The sequence below is a fragment of the Thunnus thynnus genome, chromosome 3 (assembly GCF_963924715.1).
Source record: "Thunnus thynnus chromosome 3, fThuThy2.1, whole genome shotgun sequence".
NCBI classification, from domain to species: domain Eukaryota; kingdom Metazoa; phylum Chordata; class Actinopteri; order Scombriformes; family Scombridae; genus Thunnus; species Thunnus thynnus.
The window spans coordinates 663,236-682,299 of record NC_089519.1 but is presented as its reverse complement, the minus strand read 5'-3'; the positions used below and the strand labels follow the sequence as shown (position 1 = coordinate 682,299).

At 41.0% G+C, this 19,064-nt stretch overlaps 3 protein-coding genes across 6 annotated transcripts; 1 reads left to right on the top strand and 2 right to left on the bottom strand.

Moving 5' to 3' along the window:
* Nucleotides 1-876: 876 nt before the first annotated feature.
* On the bottom strand, nt 877-7,748 carry LOC137173750 (uncharacterized). The gene is made up of 11 exons (XM_067578810.1): nt 7,445-7,748; nt 6,687-6,829; nt 6,304-6,365; nt 6,077-6,190; nt 5,706-5,804; nt 3,571-5,592; nt 3,313-3,455; nt 3,124-3,185; nt 2,872-2,985; nt 1,740-1,838; nt 877-1,131 (listed from the first exon to the last, which is right to left on the bottom strand). Exons 6-11 carry the CDS (start codon nt 3,700-3,702, stop codon nt 959-961), a joined length of 723 nt encoding a protein of 240 aa, XP_067434911.1. The 5' UTR covers nt 3,703-5,592; nt 5,706-5,804; nt 6,077-6,190; nt 6,304-6,365; nt 6,687-6,829; nt 7,445-7,748; the 3' UTR covers nt 877-958.
* A 1,569-nt stretch (nt 7,749-9,317) lies between these two features.
* Nucleotides 9,318-18,305, bottom strand: fip1l1b (FIP1 like 1b (S. cerevisiae)). Of its 4 annotated transcripts, XM_067578779.1 has the most exons (17): nt 18,188-18,305; nt 17,955-18,086; nt 16,852-16,906; nt 16,195-16,267; nt 15,960-16,072; nt 15,536-15,600; nt 15,311-15,421; nt 14,989-15,119; nt 14,604-14,728; nt 13,719-13,772; nt 12,128-12,227; nt 11,862-12,018; nt 11,679-11,760; nt 11,069-11,124; nt 10,633-10,822; nt 10,320-10,466; nt 9,318-9,972 (listed from the first exon to the last, which is right to left on the bottom strand). In XM_067578779.1, the coding sequence occupies exons 2-17, from the start codon at nt 18,031-18,033 to the stop codon at nt 9,828-9,830; spliced, it is 1,683 nt and encodes a 560-aa protein (XP_067434880.1). In that variant the 5' UTR covers nt 18,034-18,086; nt 18,188-18,305; the 3' UTR covers nt 9,318-9,827. The 4 variants fall into 4 exon arrangements, with proteins under 4 accessions (XP_067434880.1, XP_067434871.1, XP_067434888.1 ...); XM_067578770.1 differs by having other exon boundaries at nt 17,955-18,237; XM_067578787.1 differs by having other exon boundaries at nt 9,318-9,969; nt 17,955-18,236.
* LOC137180644 (uncharacterized) lies at nt 18,091-18,896 on the top strand. Its single transcript, XM_067586003.1, has 2 exons — nt 18,091-18,127; nt 18,255-18,896. Exons 1-2 carry the CDS (start codon nt 18,091-18,093, stop codon nt 18,596-18,598), a joined length of 381 nt encoding a protein of 126 aa, XP_067442104.1. The 3' UTR covers nt 18,599-18,896.
* The last annotated feature ends 168 nt before the right edge of the window (nt 18,897-19,064 follow it).

The following is a 19,064-nucleotide window of genomic DNA, read 5'->3' as shown; positions in this document are numbered from 1 at the left end:
AAATAACATCCATCTACAAATTACAAATGACTGATATGTCCACTCGGTCGGGTCTGAGTGACTGACAAGGTGGACATTTTACAACATAGGGTGGGCATTTGGAGCTTCCGTTAGCGTATTAGCTACAACAAACGTATGTTGAAGAGAAGTCGGTATAGTTAACGGTGCAGTGTGTAGAATTTACTGGCATCTAGCAGCACAGACTTTAATATAATATTCATAAGTGTGTTTAGATTAGTGTATAATCACCTGAAAATAAGAATCATGTTTTCGTTACCTTAGAATGAGCCCTTTATGTCTACCGAGGGAGCGGGTTCTCTTCCACGGAGCTGCCATGTTGCACCGCCACATTTCTACAGTAGCCCAGAATGGACAAACCAAACACTGGCTCTAGAGAGGGCCTTTCGTGTTTTTCGTGAGTTTTGCTGCCACCATAGATTCTCAAATACAACTGGAAGGGGGGGGGGGGGGTATTCAGTTGGTTGCAATCTGCAACTTCATTGCTAGATGCCACTAAATCCTACACACTGGCCCTTTAAAAGTTAAGTTTCATATACTGCACCCGCCAGCAGGTGGCAGAGTAAGCTGTTTGTGGTAAATTACTGGAGGAGACTAGTGTCAGTTGATAGACTAATACATAATAAGTAACTGATACATTCTTCTACACCTCTAATGTTGTCCCCGTCTGAATCGTGTAACATATTAAAGTTCAAATCCCACATCCCTCATCCCACATGTAATAACAAAGTCCTGAGTTGTTTATACATGTGGTAATCTGGTTACAAGGGGTTCAGCAAGAAAAATGAATAAATCTGATTTGTCAATTTGATAACAGATAATCTAAAACAGATAGTCAAAGACAGACAGAACAACAGTCATACTTCATATTCATTTGGTATTTTAATTTTTACAGGCAGAATCCTTTTCAGGCAGACCTGGCCATGTAAGCATGCCAATATTAATTTTCTTTTAATTCAGCCATGTGACTGGAGATAGTTTCGACTAACATTCCACCACCACTGTTGATCACATTTTCAAGTAGACTGACAGATTCAGAGTTCATGTGATTTGAGACATCGGTTAGGTCAATGGTCCCTATTCCTTTTATTGTAGACTCATCTGGGCAAAAACCTGTGAAGGAAGAGAAGTGTGGATTCATTTTATTTACTCCAGTCAAGAGAGCATTTCATTAATGTACAACCTGATCAACCATGGCACTGAAGATGAAAATGAAATACAGGCAAACACAAAAAATCAAATTCACTGTTAAGATATTAATGTGATGATAATTTGCTTCCTTTAATGGCAACTGTTCACCCACTGTGTGTGATTGTCCCACACCCCTGCTGGGCTGTCGCATATTGAAGAAGGTGTAAGGAGGTGGGTTACGAGGTTTATCTGACATATTAGGTATAGTGACAACCTTTCGTGTGTGAAATTAATCAGATCTAATATAAATCTAACTTCTGTTTTAGTTTTTTCACTTTTGTTTTAGGCAAAATGCATTTCACTATTGGCTTTACTGTGCTTTGTTCATGTGTAATTACACCATGACTAAGAAACTGCTGCTGCTGCTGTTTAAATTAAGGCACCACAGTTTCTTTTGACTATTAAAATGGCAAATACATCTTATAACACAATATCAAAATGTTGATACTGAACTGACGATATTCACAGCCTCAACAACATGGCTGCAGCATAATTCAAATTCATATGAAGACTTTGTGGCCAGTTCATACCTTTTTCTGGATCCAGGATAGTGGGTGGTAGTAGGTTCAGACACTCTACCTGCTTCTTAAAGTCCTCCATCTCAGCAGCAGTCACCTTAGCTCTCCTGCCTGAGAGACACAACAAGCGTATTCAAAGGATGCAGCACTTGGGTGTATACAGGGTCATTCAAGGAACTTCAAACATTAAAGGATAGGTTCACAGTTGTTCAAGTCTGTCTTAAAACAACAGTCAGGTGCCTATATAACCATTGAAACAGGTTTTATTTGCTGTGATCATTCCTCCTGTTCATACTGACCATTAGAAGATCTCCACCAAATGTGTTTACAATGAAAGTAACGGGGGACAAAATCCACAGGCCTTGTTTTGGGCAAAAATGTATTTAAGAGTTTATCTGAAGGTAATATGAAGCTTCAGCCATCTGACTTAGTCAAACAAAGCGGATATCTGCCACAGTTACACTCTTTTTTAGTAAAAAACTCCCTTATTGTGTCTCCACAGTCAGTGTTTTTCTGTTCAGCTGCAGTGGTATTGTAACAAAAAGAAGGAATTTGGGACTAAAAAGATCAGGTAAAAAAAACTTGATTTATCCAACAGCAAACACCTGAAAACTAATGACATTCAAATCACCCTCAGCTGTACTTTGTATTTAGTGCATGATAACACACTAAACTGAGACAGTGAGCATGGTAGACTTGACTATACAGACATTAGAGCGTTAGCATGAGTATGTTAGCATGCTGATGTTAGCATTTGGCTAAAAGCACCACTGTTTCTAAGAGCAGCTTCACTGAGCAGTTAGCATGTTTGTAGTCTTGTTTTCCCATGAACAGTAACTTTGTGAATAGTCTGGTTCTGGTAGTATAACGATATATACCAAGAGATGATTAGAAATTGTCATCTGGTCTATAAAGTGTATCTAAACAGTAAATAATGAAACTGCAATATAGAATTACATAAATGGTAAAAGTGATAGAAGATTTTAACCATATTGTCCATCTGTAGTCTTAATACAGTTTACGAATTTTCAGATCTGTGCAAATCCATTTCAAAGTCACTACTTAATAACATTTTATAAATTATTTTAAATTTAAAAGTGGTTACATTTCTACTACATCCATTTTATTGGTCTGTATGTCCTACTCAGTAACTGAAGACCCGTGTATGTGCTTCTTCCGATGGTGTATTTTGCCTGTAAAACGAGGCAGTCAGGGCAGCCAGATCTCAGAAAGACCTCAGATACACTGAAGGGGTGCACTGGGGATCACAAGCACACACACACAGACATCAACCCATACAAATACACAAAGTGTTTGTTGGACACAAAGTCCAAATCTGTGCAGATACATGGTCAGTCAAGATATTTTCACAGCATGTTTCAGCAGCACTACGCACCCATAGAGAGAGTGTTGTTTTCCAAGGTCATCTTAGCTGTGAGAGTGAAGCACCTGCCAGACCTTTAACAAATTGAATGTTTTTTTTAAAAGTGGAATTACAAACTGACATTTTTTAAGATTTGGAAAAACACCTCTGGACACTATGGAAGACTTTGGCTCCAAAATAAACAAATAAACATGAAATTACATTTTTTGAGCCTGAAAGACATCGATGGCATTATTCTCCTTGGCTGTGATTTTCACCCAGCAGGTCTCCGCAAACATCTCTGTCAGCAATTTGAACGCTGCGATGTTTGTGCTTTCTGCGATGCTCATCCACTTGCCCAACAGCTGAAACAGACAGTATCTCCCTCAGTTACATAAGATGATAAATGGAAAAAAAATCAATATGCACTGAGTGATAGTGTGAAAGGCAGATGGCAGGTGAGATGACAGAGTATCTTACCTGGTCTCTTCCTTGGATTTCAATCTGTTGGATCAGACTCTCACAGCTGGTAACTGGAGCTGACTGCCCAACAGACAGAAGACTGAGCACAGCCACAGCAACATGAACAAACACCATCATGACTCGTCGCATCCACTTTCACAAAGATCCTGAATCTGTGTCTCTGTGCTGGTTGTGTCTGCTTAAAGCTAAAACTGGTGCATCAAAGGTCAGAGACTCATCCCACATGGACTCCTGAGTTGTTTACATGTGTCGTAATCTGGTTCAGCGATGGAGACAGTAAAAGGTTTATTGACTTGTATTTAGACAACCAAATTAAAGACAATAACAACTGGGGAATTAGAGCAGATGAAACCAAACGTAATGAAGAAAGTACTATTCTACAGAATAAATGACTCTGTTTTTTCTGCTGCTGTGTTTCTCGCCAGCTGCTAGCTAATCCTACAACCAAGCTGTCATCAAGAGTTTTTTTAATGCTGCATGTACTGCTAATGAAAAGATGTTATACTTTCTGGTATGTACACACATCCACCATACTTCTTCTGTAATGATATGTTACTCAACAGACACTTAGAAGATGTGTATGTATATAGAAGTAGAACTTGAACCTGTTATAATCACTATTTTTATATTAACAATGGTTCAAATGACTGCATGTACTGTGCGTGAAAAGGGTTGCTTGTGGTGACAAATCCACAGATACTTATGTTCTGACTCTGCAGTTCCCCTCACCTCTACGGAGCATTTTAGCTTCTCTCATCAGCGTTATTCAGTCACAGCAGCTAAGCAAGTAGTTTGAAAGACCCTCTATATCCTACCTGCTTTCACCAGACAGCAGACAGACAAAGTTAGCGACTAGCCAGTGAACAAATACAAAGATACAACACTCTTCAAACAAACTCTGAAAACAATATTGACCATTTAAGTTTTTACTGGAAGCAACTGTGAAACTGTGACAACAGAATTGGACAAAAAATTCAACAGTCATGATTATAAATCAGTTGATCAGAGTCCAGTCAGAGTAAAACAGACAGTCATAGCCATGCTAGCAGCTCTGTAAGGCTATACATTAGCACAGCACTGCTTTGAGCTAAATGGACCAATCAGTTGTTGTGCACCTGCATGCACAGTGAGCACAGAAAGGTTTTGGCACTATGGAGGTGTGTCTATCATTCTCAAGTGCCTCAATCACATAATCCTGTCACTGTACACATGCAGAGGTTTACTGAGAAGAGCATCGGTTATGTATGTATGAATCTATGAGTAGAGCTTTATTGCCAATGATGTGGACAGAGCCTTCCTAATCCTGCTGCTGTAATAAAGGATTTAAATGATAAAATATGGGCATATATCATACTTCATACATATTTATATACATATTTGTAATATGTCACGATATATTTTCACAGTGTGTTCAAGTTTTAGACAGTGTTCTAAGTCTGTTACCATAATGACGGTTACTTTTAAATAGCAGGTGAATATTGACCTTAGCGTGCTTGTTTGCTTATTTGTTTATTCATTTGTTTACTTATAATTTTCTTGTATCTGTATTGCATCTGCCCAGAGTTTAACTTCAATAACTGGACAACTGTCGACATTATTTACCGTCTCATGTGCAACTCTGTCTCTATACCTCAACGAAGGGTCTTTGTGGAATAAAGAAAAGAAAGAAAAGGTCTTGTTTTTATTCATATCTTTTTTAGCTCAGAATGTGAGACATCAAACAACAAAAAAAAAACAATAATCATACCACAACTGCCAATAAGCAGAAGAAAACACGGTAGCTCCTAAACCTTGATTTTTATGCAATTTTCTTAATTATTTATGCATATCACAACAAATTCCATGCTTTTTCATACAAAATGACTTGTGGCACAAAATCAAAACTAATTATAGATCAGTTCACAAACATATCAAAAAGAGTATCCAGGAATCTTGCAACTCGATGCCCCATCCTGGCCTCTAATAAAGAGTTGAGGGCAGTGAGCCCCTCTGAGGGTGGGATGTTGTCCGGGCAGATTTCTGTGCACATACGCATAAAGAAATATATACATGTATAATACACAGTGTGGTTTGGAAAATTCTAGGAGCACAGTATGCAGAGATAAGAAAATGAACGAGGGCACCATACTCACCATAGTTTGTGTTGATCATTATTGGCGACGGCATCCGCAGACATTCTGCTTGTCTCTTGAACGTCTCCAGAACATCAGGTGAGACACTCTGTCTCCTACCTGGATATCAACATGTCACAGTCAAGAACAATCTGAGGTATTTCATCCAAAAATAAAGACATTTGAAACAAAACAAAAATGAATTTTCCATCTATAAGGATGTGTTCATTCTCCACACTGTTGTATTTTCATGCTGAAGCCCATCTTAAGCTGGAAAAGTTCACCTACAGCAGCTGCCAGGTTTAAATTGATTTCATTAGAAATATGTTGATTGACTTCTTATCCTGTTCAGGATCTGTTAGGTGTTTCAAGACTGAGTGAGTGTTTCTTACTAAAAAGCAGAAAACTGGTAAAAGTATCTTTGCCAGAGATAATTTCTTCATGGACAACGAGGCAGTCTGAGCAGTCAGTTGGCAGGTAGACTTCCTTAAGGTAGAAAGGTTGCTCTGTAAAAAACACACACACACACACAGGAAATCCCAGGAAATGAGTGAGAGAAGGAGAGTTTAACTGCAAGGTTAATGATCTCGCTCATACGTTGTGGCTCTTGTTCACTCACCAATTAACATTGTGCTGTTTTCAAAAGTCACACTGTATGCTAAGCTTGAACAATCACCATATCTGTGAAGAAAAAAACAAATGCTGCATCAAAACATAATATTATGGATGACACAGCTACAAATAAGTTACTGCACCCTGTTTATTCAATTTTACATAATTAGATGCATTTTGTACTCATATGGTCCCAAAACACAACTGTATCATAAAAAATAGAATTCACCTCACAGTGAAGATATTTATATATTTATGTAGATAAAAAAGTGATCAATTATGATGATTTTTTTTCACAATGGCAGTTCTTGTTGTTAAGACTAAATGTATCTTGATGCTTTTTGTTCCTTGCGTCAGATCTTTGGTGTGACAGTGTTGGTGGGGATTTACATTCTCTGAGTCTGGATGAGATTGAGGATGTTACTCTGAGCTGTTGCAGTGATGTCCAGCCACACGCTGGTCATCAGGTGTCCCAGAGAACGGCTTCCTGGGAGGTCAGAGCTCCCCCCGATGTACAGCCACCTACCCAACATCTGGACCCGACAGACAGTGCACAGTCAGTGGTTCTGCTGTTAAGATCTCTGAGATCATTTCTACATAGTCATTCCTTTGGAGCTCTTGCAACAACTTGCTGGTGTCATGATTTTTGTGGGTTCACGGCCCAGAAAGAAGAAATCCTGTTAGATGTAAAACATACTGTGTCTTTGAAATGACCAAGTCCTTTTAGAAAATGTCAAACTTTTATCATCTGTGGTGAAGCAGTGATGATTGACTCATTTTCTGTCTGTTTCAATGATGCAGTTACAGGATTCACATTTGAAAGTGTTTGTTCTTGTATGGCTGCAGTGATGTCTGGAAAAAAACTATTTAAAAAATCAACTTTTCTGTACATTAGTTAGGATTTTAAGTTGCAGTTTTGTGTTTATTAAAACTGAATTCAGAAGAGGTAAAAGGCCTAAATATAAGACTCTCAACATACAGTACAGACATGTATCAAATGGAGCCATCTTTTTTATTTATTTTAAAGCAGACTGATGATCGTGTCACACTGCAATAGCTGGTAGACTCTCAAATAAAAGATGTCTCATCTTAGCTGGGTTTAAAGCATTTAATATTTATGATGCAAAGTAAAGCAGGCGTGCACTTACGTCTTCTTTGCTGATAGTTATTGGTTTCACCAGACTGTCACAGCTGCTCAGAGGAGCCGAGTGTCCCGGTGACAGGAGACTCAGCAACACAACAACAGCAACACACTTCATCCTCTAGATGGCTTTTTTTTATCTCAAAGCTTTCCTTCTGTGGTATGTGCCTCCCAGTTTGTCTCCCACACTCCTTTATTTTGTCTTCGGGCGTATCTCTTCACTGCCTGGCACAAACTTTATGTGGATGCGTCTCACCAGCAGATATTTACTCTTCTATGAGGTGATGTAACCGAAGCAAACAGCCCGGGGGGGAATGAGAGGGGAGACTTTGACCTGTTTGAGGAATGGATGGAATCTTGATCCGATCACCTAAAACAGGAAAGCTTTGTAGAGGTGGTTCTATACAGTATATATGTGTTTCCTTCATCTCATGCTGTCTAATCTGTCACTGAGACTTGTGAGCACACACAGTTAGTACAATAAAGATTTATACTCTGGTCTGCACACTTGAATTTTATCAACATGTTTTTGTTATTTTTGCTGTCAATAGAAAGGCTACTTATTCATCAACACTGTTAATAATGCACCATTATTAGGAAAGATTGATTTGAATCTTTCAGCCAGAGGTGATGCTGGTAGTACTACAATCATTTACTTTAATAAAACAAGCAATACCTCAAAGCAAAATACTCCATCAGAAGCAAAAGTACACAAGTTAGTTCATTTTACTCCTCAATAATCAACCCAACCGCTCAAAGCAGACAGCTTTCCACCCAGAGACGGGTTCTGCTTGACGTTTGTCTTTCCTCACCGCTGTCACCAAGTGCTGCTCATGGGGGGGGGTTGTTGGATCTCTGTAAATTAAAGAGTACGATCTGCTCCATGTGAAAAGTGCCCTGAGATGACTTTTGTTGTGATTTGGCGTTGTACTGTACTTCAAACCTTCTGAACCAGCTCAGTCAGTCAGTTAAAGTTAGTTGTGGTTAGTTAGGCCCTGAGCACATTTACAGCCAAGTTCTGCCTGCTCTCAGCTCTCTGGCTCAGCATGTGGAGTTATTTTAGACCAGAACCTCACTCTTGTTAAAAAGCTAGCTCAGTTGTGTTACTTGAGAAATATCTTTTATTTCTTTTAATGATCTTCAGAGTGATTCATGCTTTCATCTCTTCTCGTCCTGATTATTCTGTGTTTATGTGCTTTGGCCAAAACATGATCGCAGCTTCAGGGTGTCAAAATGTACAAGTATCACAAAACTGGACCTGAGTAGAGAATAATAAATATACTTAGTTACATTCCACTGACTAGAGACATCTGAAACAGTGATGAATGGGGTTGTGTAATTTGAGATGTTGAGTGTATTCATTAAACTCTCCAGAACTCCAGACGGCTGGTGGAGCATTTACTTGTACATTCATTCTCAGCTGGTTTGTCATTTGTTTGATATTAACCTGCTAAATAAAATTTTATAAAATGCTGTCCATTGCTATAATTGTTACCAAAGACACTCACATGCTGTTGGTTTACAGTATTTACAAATCAAATATTAATTTGAGGTTTACTTGAACTTTGTTCTCACCTGCTGATAACCTCGGCTGTGCTGTCACGACTGTTAAATTCAAAGATAATAACTTTATTAACTTTATTGGTTTACAGTAGAGGAACTAATACAAGGTCCTGTGAAGTCTATATTGTTTTCTGCATATAACAAATATCTTGTTCTTTTGTTTGATGGGATTTTGTTCAGATTCCTGTGGTCATAATATTTGAACCTCCAGAGTCAGATTTTAATGTTGCATCATGGGTAGACTGTGTAGTTACCAATGCCTATTAATCACTGATGTGTGTGAAGAATTATTATTCCAAAAAAGTCACAAAATTACATCTTATCAAAAGTGTTTTTTTAATTGAATTTCACAAACTGACAGCTTTCTATAGATGTCTTCATAATGGACAAGAACAAAAAGGACAAAAAACAAACAAATGAGGAAAGAAAGAAAAAGAGCAAATGCTGCTGATCATTGATATCATGAAACAAGAGGAAACAAAACCTCTGAGTGTGACCTAATTGTTACAGCAGTGCTCTGAGAGGAGGAGGGGGGGGGGCTGAAGATAGATTGATGCCCTGCCTGATGTCAGCAAGTGAAGGAAAGATGGATGAAGTGAAAAGACATCCATCCCTCCTTCACCACCTCCTCTGCTGCATCCACTCTCCTTCTGATGTGATGTTGAGGATGAACAACAGCGGGATGGAGGAGAATGGAGATTGATGGGGAGGGGGAGTGACAGGACGCATCGATCACTCAGTGACTTCCTGGTTTTGTTGGTCTGTGCTCGTCTCCTGACAGGGAGGGACAGATGGAGACAGACAGCAATAGAGAGGAAAGGTTGCAATCACTCCATGGCCTCCTGGTTCCCTTGGTCTGCGCTGATCTCCTCGCTCGCCTCTTTGCCTTCTTTGCTCCTCTTGCTCTTCTTGTGTTTGTGCCTCCGGTGGCTGTCGCCCTCCTCGCTGTCGTGCCTCCTCCTGCTACTGCTGCTAATGGAGGGAGAAAGAGGGGCAGAAAGGGCAAAGGGGGTGAGGAGAGGAAAAGAGATCAGAGGGGGAAAGGGCAGGGAGGGAAGACAAGAAGAGAGAGGGGATAAAAGGTGAGAAAGAAGAGAGGGACAAAGACAGACGGGAAGATCAATAGGTTAAAAAAAAACAAGAGGAAGGGAAATGGAGAAGGGACAAGAGGACAAGGAGAAGGACAAAGAGGCAGCATGATGCCAAGACAACAGGAAGAGATGATGGGTGGAAGAGAGCGGCGCTGAGACGAGGTGGAAAGAGGCTAAATAAATAGAAAACATTTCAAAAGGACACTGTGTGTGTCTGTGTTCATATACCTGCGAGAGGACTTGTGGCGTCCCTCCTCTTTCTCCCGGTGCCGCCTCTCTCTGTGTCTCTCCTCCTTCTCTCGGCTCGTCCGGTCACGATGGCGCTCTCCGTAACCGCGCTCCTGGTACTCGCGGTAACGATATCGCTCTTCATCACTATGGTAGTTGAAAGGACAAAAACTTCAAATTAACAAATAATTTATCCGTCTGTGTATCTGACCTCGTTCACGACGGTTTTAAGCTTCATAAATGTAACTGTGTGTGTGTGTGTGTGTGTGTGTGTGTGTGTGTGTGTGTGTGTGTGTGTGTGTGTGTGTGTCACCTGGTGTAGCCCATAGCTGACGGGCTGTGCTCCCTCTCTCTCTCCCGCTCATGCGTCCTCTCTCTCGGCCTGTCTCTTTCCTTTTCTCTCTTGTCGTCTCGACGGGAATAGTAGTCCCAGGGCTTAGAGTTGTCCATCATCGGGGGCCAAGGAGGGGGCACACCACCAGCCAAGGGTGGAGGGTACGCACCTGGAGAGGTGAAGAGTTGATACTCTGTGTTAAAATGTTAACAGGCTATGAGACTGATCCACTGATCTGTTAACAATAGGACACAATGCATGCAGGGATCCACACACGCTTTGTTCTGTTTTCAACACATTTCCATTTCTGATTATTTTTCATACATATGACCGCAAATCTGTAAAGTTGCATCTCATCTCTTATGTAGAAGGTTGCAGCAGGCTTAGAATCAGATGATGATGTAGAGTTTTCTACCTTGAGGGAACGGGTACGGGGGGACAGAGCGTCCGTCGTAACCTCCAGGGTGGCCACTGTGGAAACACAACGTGTTAGAGATGGTGTGTGACAGGAACTACATGTTCCCACAGTAATGACAAATAATTCATTTCAATCTGGCTGCAGTGAGAAGCTTTATTAAACTTCACTTAGTCATGACATCATAAGCACAGTTTCTCTTTGAAGTGGTCATCTTCAGAATCTAAAGGTTAGGATAAGGATTTAGGGTTTTATTATATTAAAGTATTTGATGAAACTAAAAATTTTTGTCCTTATAAAAATAGAATTAGAAACTGTGCATGTTTGTGCTGAAACGTTAGGTTCATGTTTTCAGTCTACATGACTTTAAACCTTCTGTGAGTCTGAAGTAAAGAACAAACTGCTCCAATAAATCTTATTTTCTGTTTCAGATATACATATAATATGTAATATAAGTTATTTGAGTGACTCTCAAATGGTGACACAGAGTTTTTTAAGCGTCTCTGTTAAACAACCTTAAAAGTCATTAGATTTAAAGCTGTCAACTCAAATCCACCACGTCTGATGAGGTAATGTTTCAGACGAGCTCTCTGGTGTGCATGTGTGATACCTGTCCATGGTGGGAATGATAGCAGGTGGGGGCCCACTGGGTGGAGGAGGAAAACCAGGTGGAGGGACAGTGATGGGCAACCCTAAAATAAAAAAATCCATGATCAGCAACAAAAAAACCAGAGAAAAAGAAGAATATACGAATACTTCACAGCAGAGAAAGAGAGAGATCATCGGGACTCACTGGGCGGAGGGATGAGCGGGGGTGCATTGCTGACGTTGGGAGGTGGAGGGAGGAAAGGAGGTGGAGGTATGTTTGGAGGAAGTGGTCCGGGGGGGAAGAAGGCAGGCATCTTAGCAGGAGCAGGTTCAGCCTCAGATGTGGAGTGTTCAGAGATCACCTGCACGACAACAGACAGGAAGTCAGTTTAATGAGAGCGAGGAGTTTTAACTGTCTACTGGAGTCTAACATCACTGAGGATGTGTTTGATTCGGGGTAACTGTCTCTACCTGGATATTGTTGCCGTCTAAGTTGTGTCTGCGTCGCCCTTCAACCCTGCTGATGGTGGCCGTCCCTCCACCGATCACATCTATAGTCCCGCTCGTCTTCCTGGGAAAAGAATATAAAATAGCAGCATCCAAAACAAATTCACACACACAGAATTCTACTTTACTTCTGTCTATGTGACACGTGAAAGTCTTTCAAAACTGTGGTTATGAAACATTTTCACAGCTGCTCTTTAAGTCTGGTCTTAGTTTTTCTTCAGTCCTCCCGACTGTCAGCTGTAAAAAGAATCAACTCAAAGCATCAACTATAGCAGCTTTATTAAAGATGTTCAAAGACCCCATAACACGAGGACTTGTGCATCTTTAAAAGGTGACTTTTTGTTGCACCAACCTGTGATTCTAAAACTGTTAGCCAATGTTTTTACTACATTTTGTTTAATGCTTTGAATCACTTCTTGCCCTCTGATCAATATCCCAGATGAGTTTGAAACTGGATTGATCCCTCACCGTGTGATGTCTGTACTTATCCTGTAGAACAGGAAACACATCTTATAGGGAGGTAAAGATGCCATTTCTCTAATAAGTTTTGACTCTTTTTAAACAGTTTGTGATGATAAATGACATCACATGTCCAATTGCAATAATATTATCTTTAAATCTCTGTTAATGTCAAGCCAACAAAACTACTAATGTAGAAGAGTTACAGTCAGCTGACAAGATAACTTGTAATACAAACACATCAACCACACAGAAGCCATAAACATGGGCAACAAAAAGCATCTCAGAGGCCTTGGAAGTAGCACCAGGAGTTTTTCTTTGGTCACATTTCATGGTCAAGAAAAACGTCAGGCCCCCTGTCTTAAAGGGAAACTTTGGTATTTTTTCAATCTGGACCCTATTTTGCCATCGTTTTGTGTCTAAGTGACTAAAGGAGACAACAGTTTTTGAAATTGGTCCAGTGTTGAGGGAGGACGTCTCAGCCGGCAGCCGGTGGGGCAACAGCTCCCGTCGGTCAGCGACCACTGACACTCTGACAACGTTATAGAAAAGGACCACTCAGAGTTATAAAACATTTTTCTTTACCTTTAGCTTGATCTGGTCTGTTTGTTATTTTGTCTGACCAAGTCTGACTCTAAATATTCAGCCATGAAACTAAGCTACACGTCCTGTAGTCCAACATCCTCCCAGCACTCCTCTCTCTGACTGTCAACAACTCAACTCAACTCGGTCAGACACAATAACAAACAGACCAGATCAAGTGAAAGAAAGAAGTTTTATTTCTCTGTATGGTCCTTTCCATAATGTTGTCAGACACTTCTAAAAACAATGTGAGCCAGTCAGTGGCAGAAACAAGGACTGTCAGTGGACGTACATCGACGGGAGCTGTTACCCCAAAGGATCACTGCTGCTCACTATCACAGTCCTGCTCAATACTGGACCAGTTTCAAAGATTGTTGTCCCCATTTGTCACTTACACACAGAAAGATGTGAAAATAGAGTCCAGGTTGAAGAAAAGCAAAGTTTTCCTTTAACGACTACACATTTCCCCATCAGGCCCGTTGAACCTTGCAGGGACAAGGCCATGCCCACTTACGTATAATAGGACATGTCCTGAGCAGGCGGGCCAGTCCACTGAGGGGGAGAGATCCTACCATTTTGAAACAAAGGACAGGGGGAAAGGAGATGAGAGTGACATTTGCCCCGACTAGGGCTGCTCGATCATAATGACGATTATTTTTGACTCGCGGAACAGAAACGCTTCCATTTGATTAACTGTATGGGTCTACACCGACTCACTGGGGTGGCACCAGTCTCTTTACGCTCCCAGTCTGTTTCTGTCAGCTTCAGTGAAGCTGCTCAAATCACACTGAACTCATTAACAGTATCTACATTGATCAATCACGGCTCCCAGTCTATCTGAGAGCTCACCAGTTTCACTACAGGTAGATGAACTCACTACGGTGGGCGATGAAATAAAAGAAATGAATCAATATAAACAAACATTGTTGATTTCATCCTGCAGAGACGACATGAAAACTATTTCTGCTGTCAGTCAGCGTGGCACAATAATTATTTTATCTCGATTATCTTGTTTTTATAATCGTTGGAAGCAAAAATCGTAATTGAAAATAAAATTCGAGTAATCGCCCAGCCCTAGCCCTGACACACACAAACACACACACACACACACACACACACAGCCCTGTGTTAACCACAGGGACACTGGTGAACCTGGAGGTGTGTCTTCTTACATCAGTGTTAACCAACAGTGTCTGAGCAGGTGAAAACTGAAATCTAAGTACAAGAAATGTTTGTTTTCCGTGCTTCCTTGTCAAATATCCCATTATTGCTGCCACACAGATGAGCATGGTTCAAAAATGATTCTTCTCTCCTCTAAAGATACTTAACTGTATGTAGCTTATCTTCTTGTTTCTGGACACATTACATGTGTGTGTGCAGATAAAAGAAGACGTGTTACCTTGTGACCTGACTGACGGCTGACTGGAGCTTGTACAGGGTGACTGGAGATGTGAAGTCTGGTTTAGAGGTGTGAACAGGCAGACTGGACATGTCCTTCTCATTCCCTGTCCTGCCCTGTTGAACCTAGAGAGAGAATAATAAAACCAAAAACACTAAAGACCTTTGGCCTTACAGTATTTCACATGCTGGTTAAAGTGTAGATAATAAACTGTGGTATTACCATCAAGTCAAACAAATCTTTAGACTTTGTTTATTGAAATGTAGAAATATGTGAAATTTGAAAATACATGCTGTGAATATAACTAACTAATGTGAGGGAATAGTTTATTAAGAATCAGAAAGCTGGTGAAATATAGAAAAGAGAAGGAGCAGAAGTCTCTCACAGTGATTTTACTGGTCACTGAGCCGACAGTAGAGACCTCCAGGCCCATACGCAGCCTCTTCTGTTTCTCACAGTAAGCCTTCCACGTATCTTCATTGAAGCCGTAGTTAAAGTAGTCTGACAGATCCGCTCCTACACACACACACACGCACGCACACACACACACACACAAACACACACACACACACACACACACACACACACACACAGACACGCACACACACACACACACACACACAACTTGTCAGATATGTGCTATCTAATATGCGTTTGTAGAAACACCCACGCCTCTGAATGCACATCACAAACAACGACACACATACCTGGCTTCCTCCAGGGTTTCTCTTCAAAGGACTCCATGTCCACCTCCAGCACTGGAACCCCGTTGATGTTTCCAGGAGCATCCAGATCAACTCCTTTCAGCTTCGCGGTCACTAAAAATGGAAAACATAAGATGTTGCTGAACATTTAAATCACATACATACACAAAGCAAAGGATTTTAGTTCATCACAACTAAAAATCAACAGATTGAAGAACAAAGTCAAACCTTGTCCGTAAGGCCTGGAGCCTGTTGTTTTTATGTTGAGGTTGACAGGTGGAGCTCCGTAAGGTCTGCAGGGAGAAAACAAGTGTCACTGACATCATATTCACACATATAAGAGTCAAAAAGACTGAATCATGTCAAAGCACCAAAATAATGTTGAGACGATTCATGAAAGAAAAATTATGGTGGAAACAAAAAGAAAAATTACTTAAAATCAAACCTTTAGATCTGCAGCATGTCCACAGCTTCCTTTATTTGTGGAAATTATTTTATTTGCTCACATGTGAATAGATTTTTTTTTTAAAGCGTTAAAGAGAAAACGTTTAATTTAATATCAAACCTCTATTTGAATTTTAAAGAGAAACACTGTGAGTTTAGTTCGTTTGTTAAGTAATCTGGCAAATCTCACAGTTTGATTCAAACCTACGTGTATTGTGGTGCTCCAGTTTTTATGTCTCCGATGGTGACGCGGACATCATCATCATCATCATCGCTGTCGCTGTCGGTGTCCACATCCTCACCTGCTGCTTCACCAGCAGCCTGAGAGACCAAAAACAAGGAGCCATGGTTGTTTTTTTTCCTCAGAGGGACATAAAACAGGTGTGAAAGGGATGAAAACTGTAGGGAAAGTATTTATGTGGCTGAGTGTGCGAGCTTCCTACCTCGGACGCCACTCCGTTCCCTGTAGCGTGTGCAGCGACAGCAGCGTCCTCTGTTGAAGCATCAGCAGGTGCGCTGTGGATAAAGTGGAACTTTAAAAAACAAAGACCAAATACGCTACTCGTCCTCAAATAATGAGCAAAAAAAAAAGTTTAGGAAATGAATGTCTAAATGTCAAGACAAATAAACAACAACAACAACAACAACAATAACATCTTCTCAAGATAAAAATGAAAGAATCACACACTGTAAAAAAGGCACATTCTTAACTGGTTTCCATCTGTCATCAATGTCAAAAACTGTAGGAAAATATCCATATCAGATATCCAGGAGCACTTCTACTGGAGGTCCAGCAGAATATAAGAACAGGTGTGAAATGTGTTGCATATCAGTATCTGTATGTTAGATTAAAGCTCTTATATCTGTCCAAAAGCAACATGTTGCAGTGTTTTCAATCTCTTTCACTTCTCTGACTTGAAGGGAGAGGTTATTTTTATAAATAGTATAAATAGTTGGTGATTCATTTAATAGTTGACACCTAATCAATTAATTTAGTTATAACCAGAAAGCCTTTGCCTTTCTGTGAAAAACACGTCCCACTCTGGATGTGAACAGGTGTCTTCTTATGTGTATTAAAGTTTGAGGTGGATGTTCGTTACCTGACAGCAGCGTTGAGTTTGGCTTCTTCATCCTCGTCTTTGCTCTCAGACTCATCTGAAACAAAATAAAACACACGTGAGTTATTTCAACCCTACAGAGCCCCGCTGGGGCCAGCTGAAAAAAAAAAAAGATCCATGTGTAAATCTGTTCTCTTGGTTTAGAAATCTGCACACACGGTGCACAAACTGATTCATAATCCGCTCCCTCGCATTACATTGTTTACTATGTTTGTAGGCTGAGTGTTGTTTTGTACATTTTTCAGCCCAACCATTACCTACTTATATATTAATGTAGTGGTTCTCAAACCTTTTCACGTCAAGGACCTTTAAACTGACACAAACTAGACCACAGACCATCTGATAAGCTTTTTACTTTTAGATGTTTTATTACAGAAAGTGTATGAAACCCAGGACCAACATAGTCATTCTGTCACTGTGTTACTTATGGATGAAAATAAATTATTCTCGTTTTTGCTGGTGACCCCCTGGAATCCCCTCAGAGACCCCTGAGGGTCCCCGGACCCCACTTTGAGAACCTCTGCATTAATGTATCTCGAATAAATATTCAGTATCATGTAAAATAAACATTGACAAGAGTCATTATACCCGTTTAACATTAATGAGCTTCTACTTTCAATACTTTAAGTACATGTCACTGATTATTTTGTACGTGTACATTATGACCGAGGGCTCAGATTTATAATCTGACGCTACAGGTTGACACATGGATCTTTTTTTGTCAACTGACCACAGCGGGCCTCCGTACAACCTCAACTCGTTATTGAACTGTTTATCCTCAACAAAACCCAACAGAGAGCAACAAAATGAATGTTTCCCACAATTTTAAGCCAGCATAATACCTTAAACTATGACAGAAACATATTTAAATACTAAATGCAGCTGCAACAGGCCGACAAATGCACATCAAACAGACGCTAACTTAGCTCAGCTAGCTCCCAGGCTAACACTCATGTCCTTTCACATTGGCAGCGATAGCAGACGCTGTTGGTCGTTAGCAGTCAATTAGAAGAGTAAACGACACACTAATTAATGTCTCTGTCGGGAAGGAGAGGTTGTGTTTGGGGCCAGGAGCTGGGTTTTACCTCCATACAGCCATTCCTCCTCTTCATCTCCGGCGCTGGCGTCCGTGGTGGTTGTTTTGTCCGCCTCCTCCGCAGACATGTTCACAACACCGGCAGCAGCAACTACGACAACTGCTTCAAACTAAACTTCTTCTGAATGCAAAACAAAAACACACGTTCAATTTCTCCCTTCGGTGGGAGAAACGCAGTTATAAGCAAAAGAAAAATTATGACTTCATAGATTCATTTCCAACCTCTGCGAGTCAATGTGACGCCGGAAGAGGTTGATGGTGTCCCGCTAAGGTCTGCGTGTTGGTGCAGAAAAGACAGCGCCCCCCTGCGGACCAGAAGCACCCAGCACCCGGCTCCCAGCACCCAGCACCCGGCACCCGGCACCCAGCTCCCAGCACCCAACACCCGGCTCCCAGCACCCAGCTCCCAGCACCCAGCACCCAGCTCCCAGCTCCCAGCTCCCAGCACCCGGCACCCGGCACCCAGCACCCGGCTCCCAGCTCCCAGCTCCCAGCTCCCGGCACCCAGCTCCCAGCACCCAGCTCCCGGCACCCGGCACCCAGCTCCCAGCACCCAGCACCCAGCACCCAGCACCCAGCTCCCAGCACCCAGCTCCCAGCTCCCAGCACCCAGCTCCAGTCAGGTCAAAATAACCAAATCATGATGTACATCTAATGTCCAGTGACTGTGATCAATCCACATTTATAGTGCTTTTATATTTCAATATTTTACTGTCACTCACTTGAACATAATTTAATATTCTTCGATCTGGCAGATTTGGATATGCTTATTTATTCCGTATACATGCCAGTTTTGATTTGCACTTTCTTTCATTATTTGGCCATTTCTGCAGAGGATCAGGTGAGTAACTGTCAAACTGAGATTTGTTCATCTACACTTGAGCCTCATGGAATTTCCTTTTTTTGGTGCAAATATATACTTCATGTTCATTATTGAACTAATACCTAATATTTTGTCCACCCCATTAACATACAGGAGGGGGGGCAAAATATTAGGAACACTTTTAATGCACTCCAGTACACCGCCACCACCACCCACTACAACCTCACTAGTAAAGTAGAATTATTACCTTTCTGACAACGTCAACAAAAACTGAAT

Bases quoted from the DNA above. Each gene is read 5' to 3' on its own strand.
- LOC137173750 (XM_067578810.1), bottom strand. From the start codon at position 3,702: ATGCGACGAGTCATGATGGTGTTTGTTCATGTTGCTGTGGCTGTGCTC. The intron at 3,186-3,312 runs GTAATTTCATGT...AATTTGTTAAAG, and splicing joins GTCTTTCAGGCTCAAAAAAT to GTCTGGCAGGTGCTTCACTC. The intron at 2,986-3,123 runs GTGCGTAGTGCT...TGTGATCCCCAG, and splicing joins AAACAACACTCTCTCTATGG to TGCACCCCTTCAGTGTATCT.
- fip1l1b (XM_067578779.1), bottom strand. From the start codon at position 18,033: ATGTCTGCGGAGGAGGCGGACAAAACAACCACCACGGACGCCAGCGCC. The intron at 16,268-16,851 runs GTAACGAACATC...CTTTATCCACAG, and splicing joins AAACTCAACGCTGCTGTCAG to CGCACCTGCTGATGCTTCAA. The intron at 11,125-11,678 runs GTATCACACATG...GTGTTTCCACAG, and splicing joins ATCATTCCCACCATGGACAG to TGGCCACCCTGGAGGTTACG.
- LOC137180644 (XM_067586003.1), top strand. From the start codon at position 18,091: ATGCAAAACAAAAACACACGTTCAATTTCTCCCTTCG. The intron at 18,128-18,254 runs GTGGGAGAAACG...GTGTTGGTGCAG, and splicing joins ACGTTCAATTTCTCCCTTCG to AAAAGACAGCGCCCCCCTGC.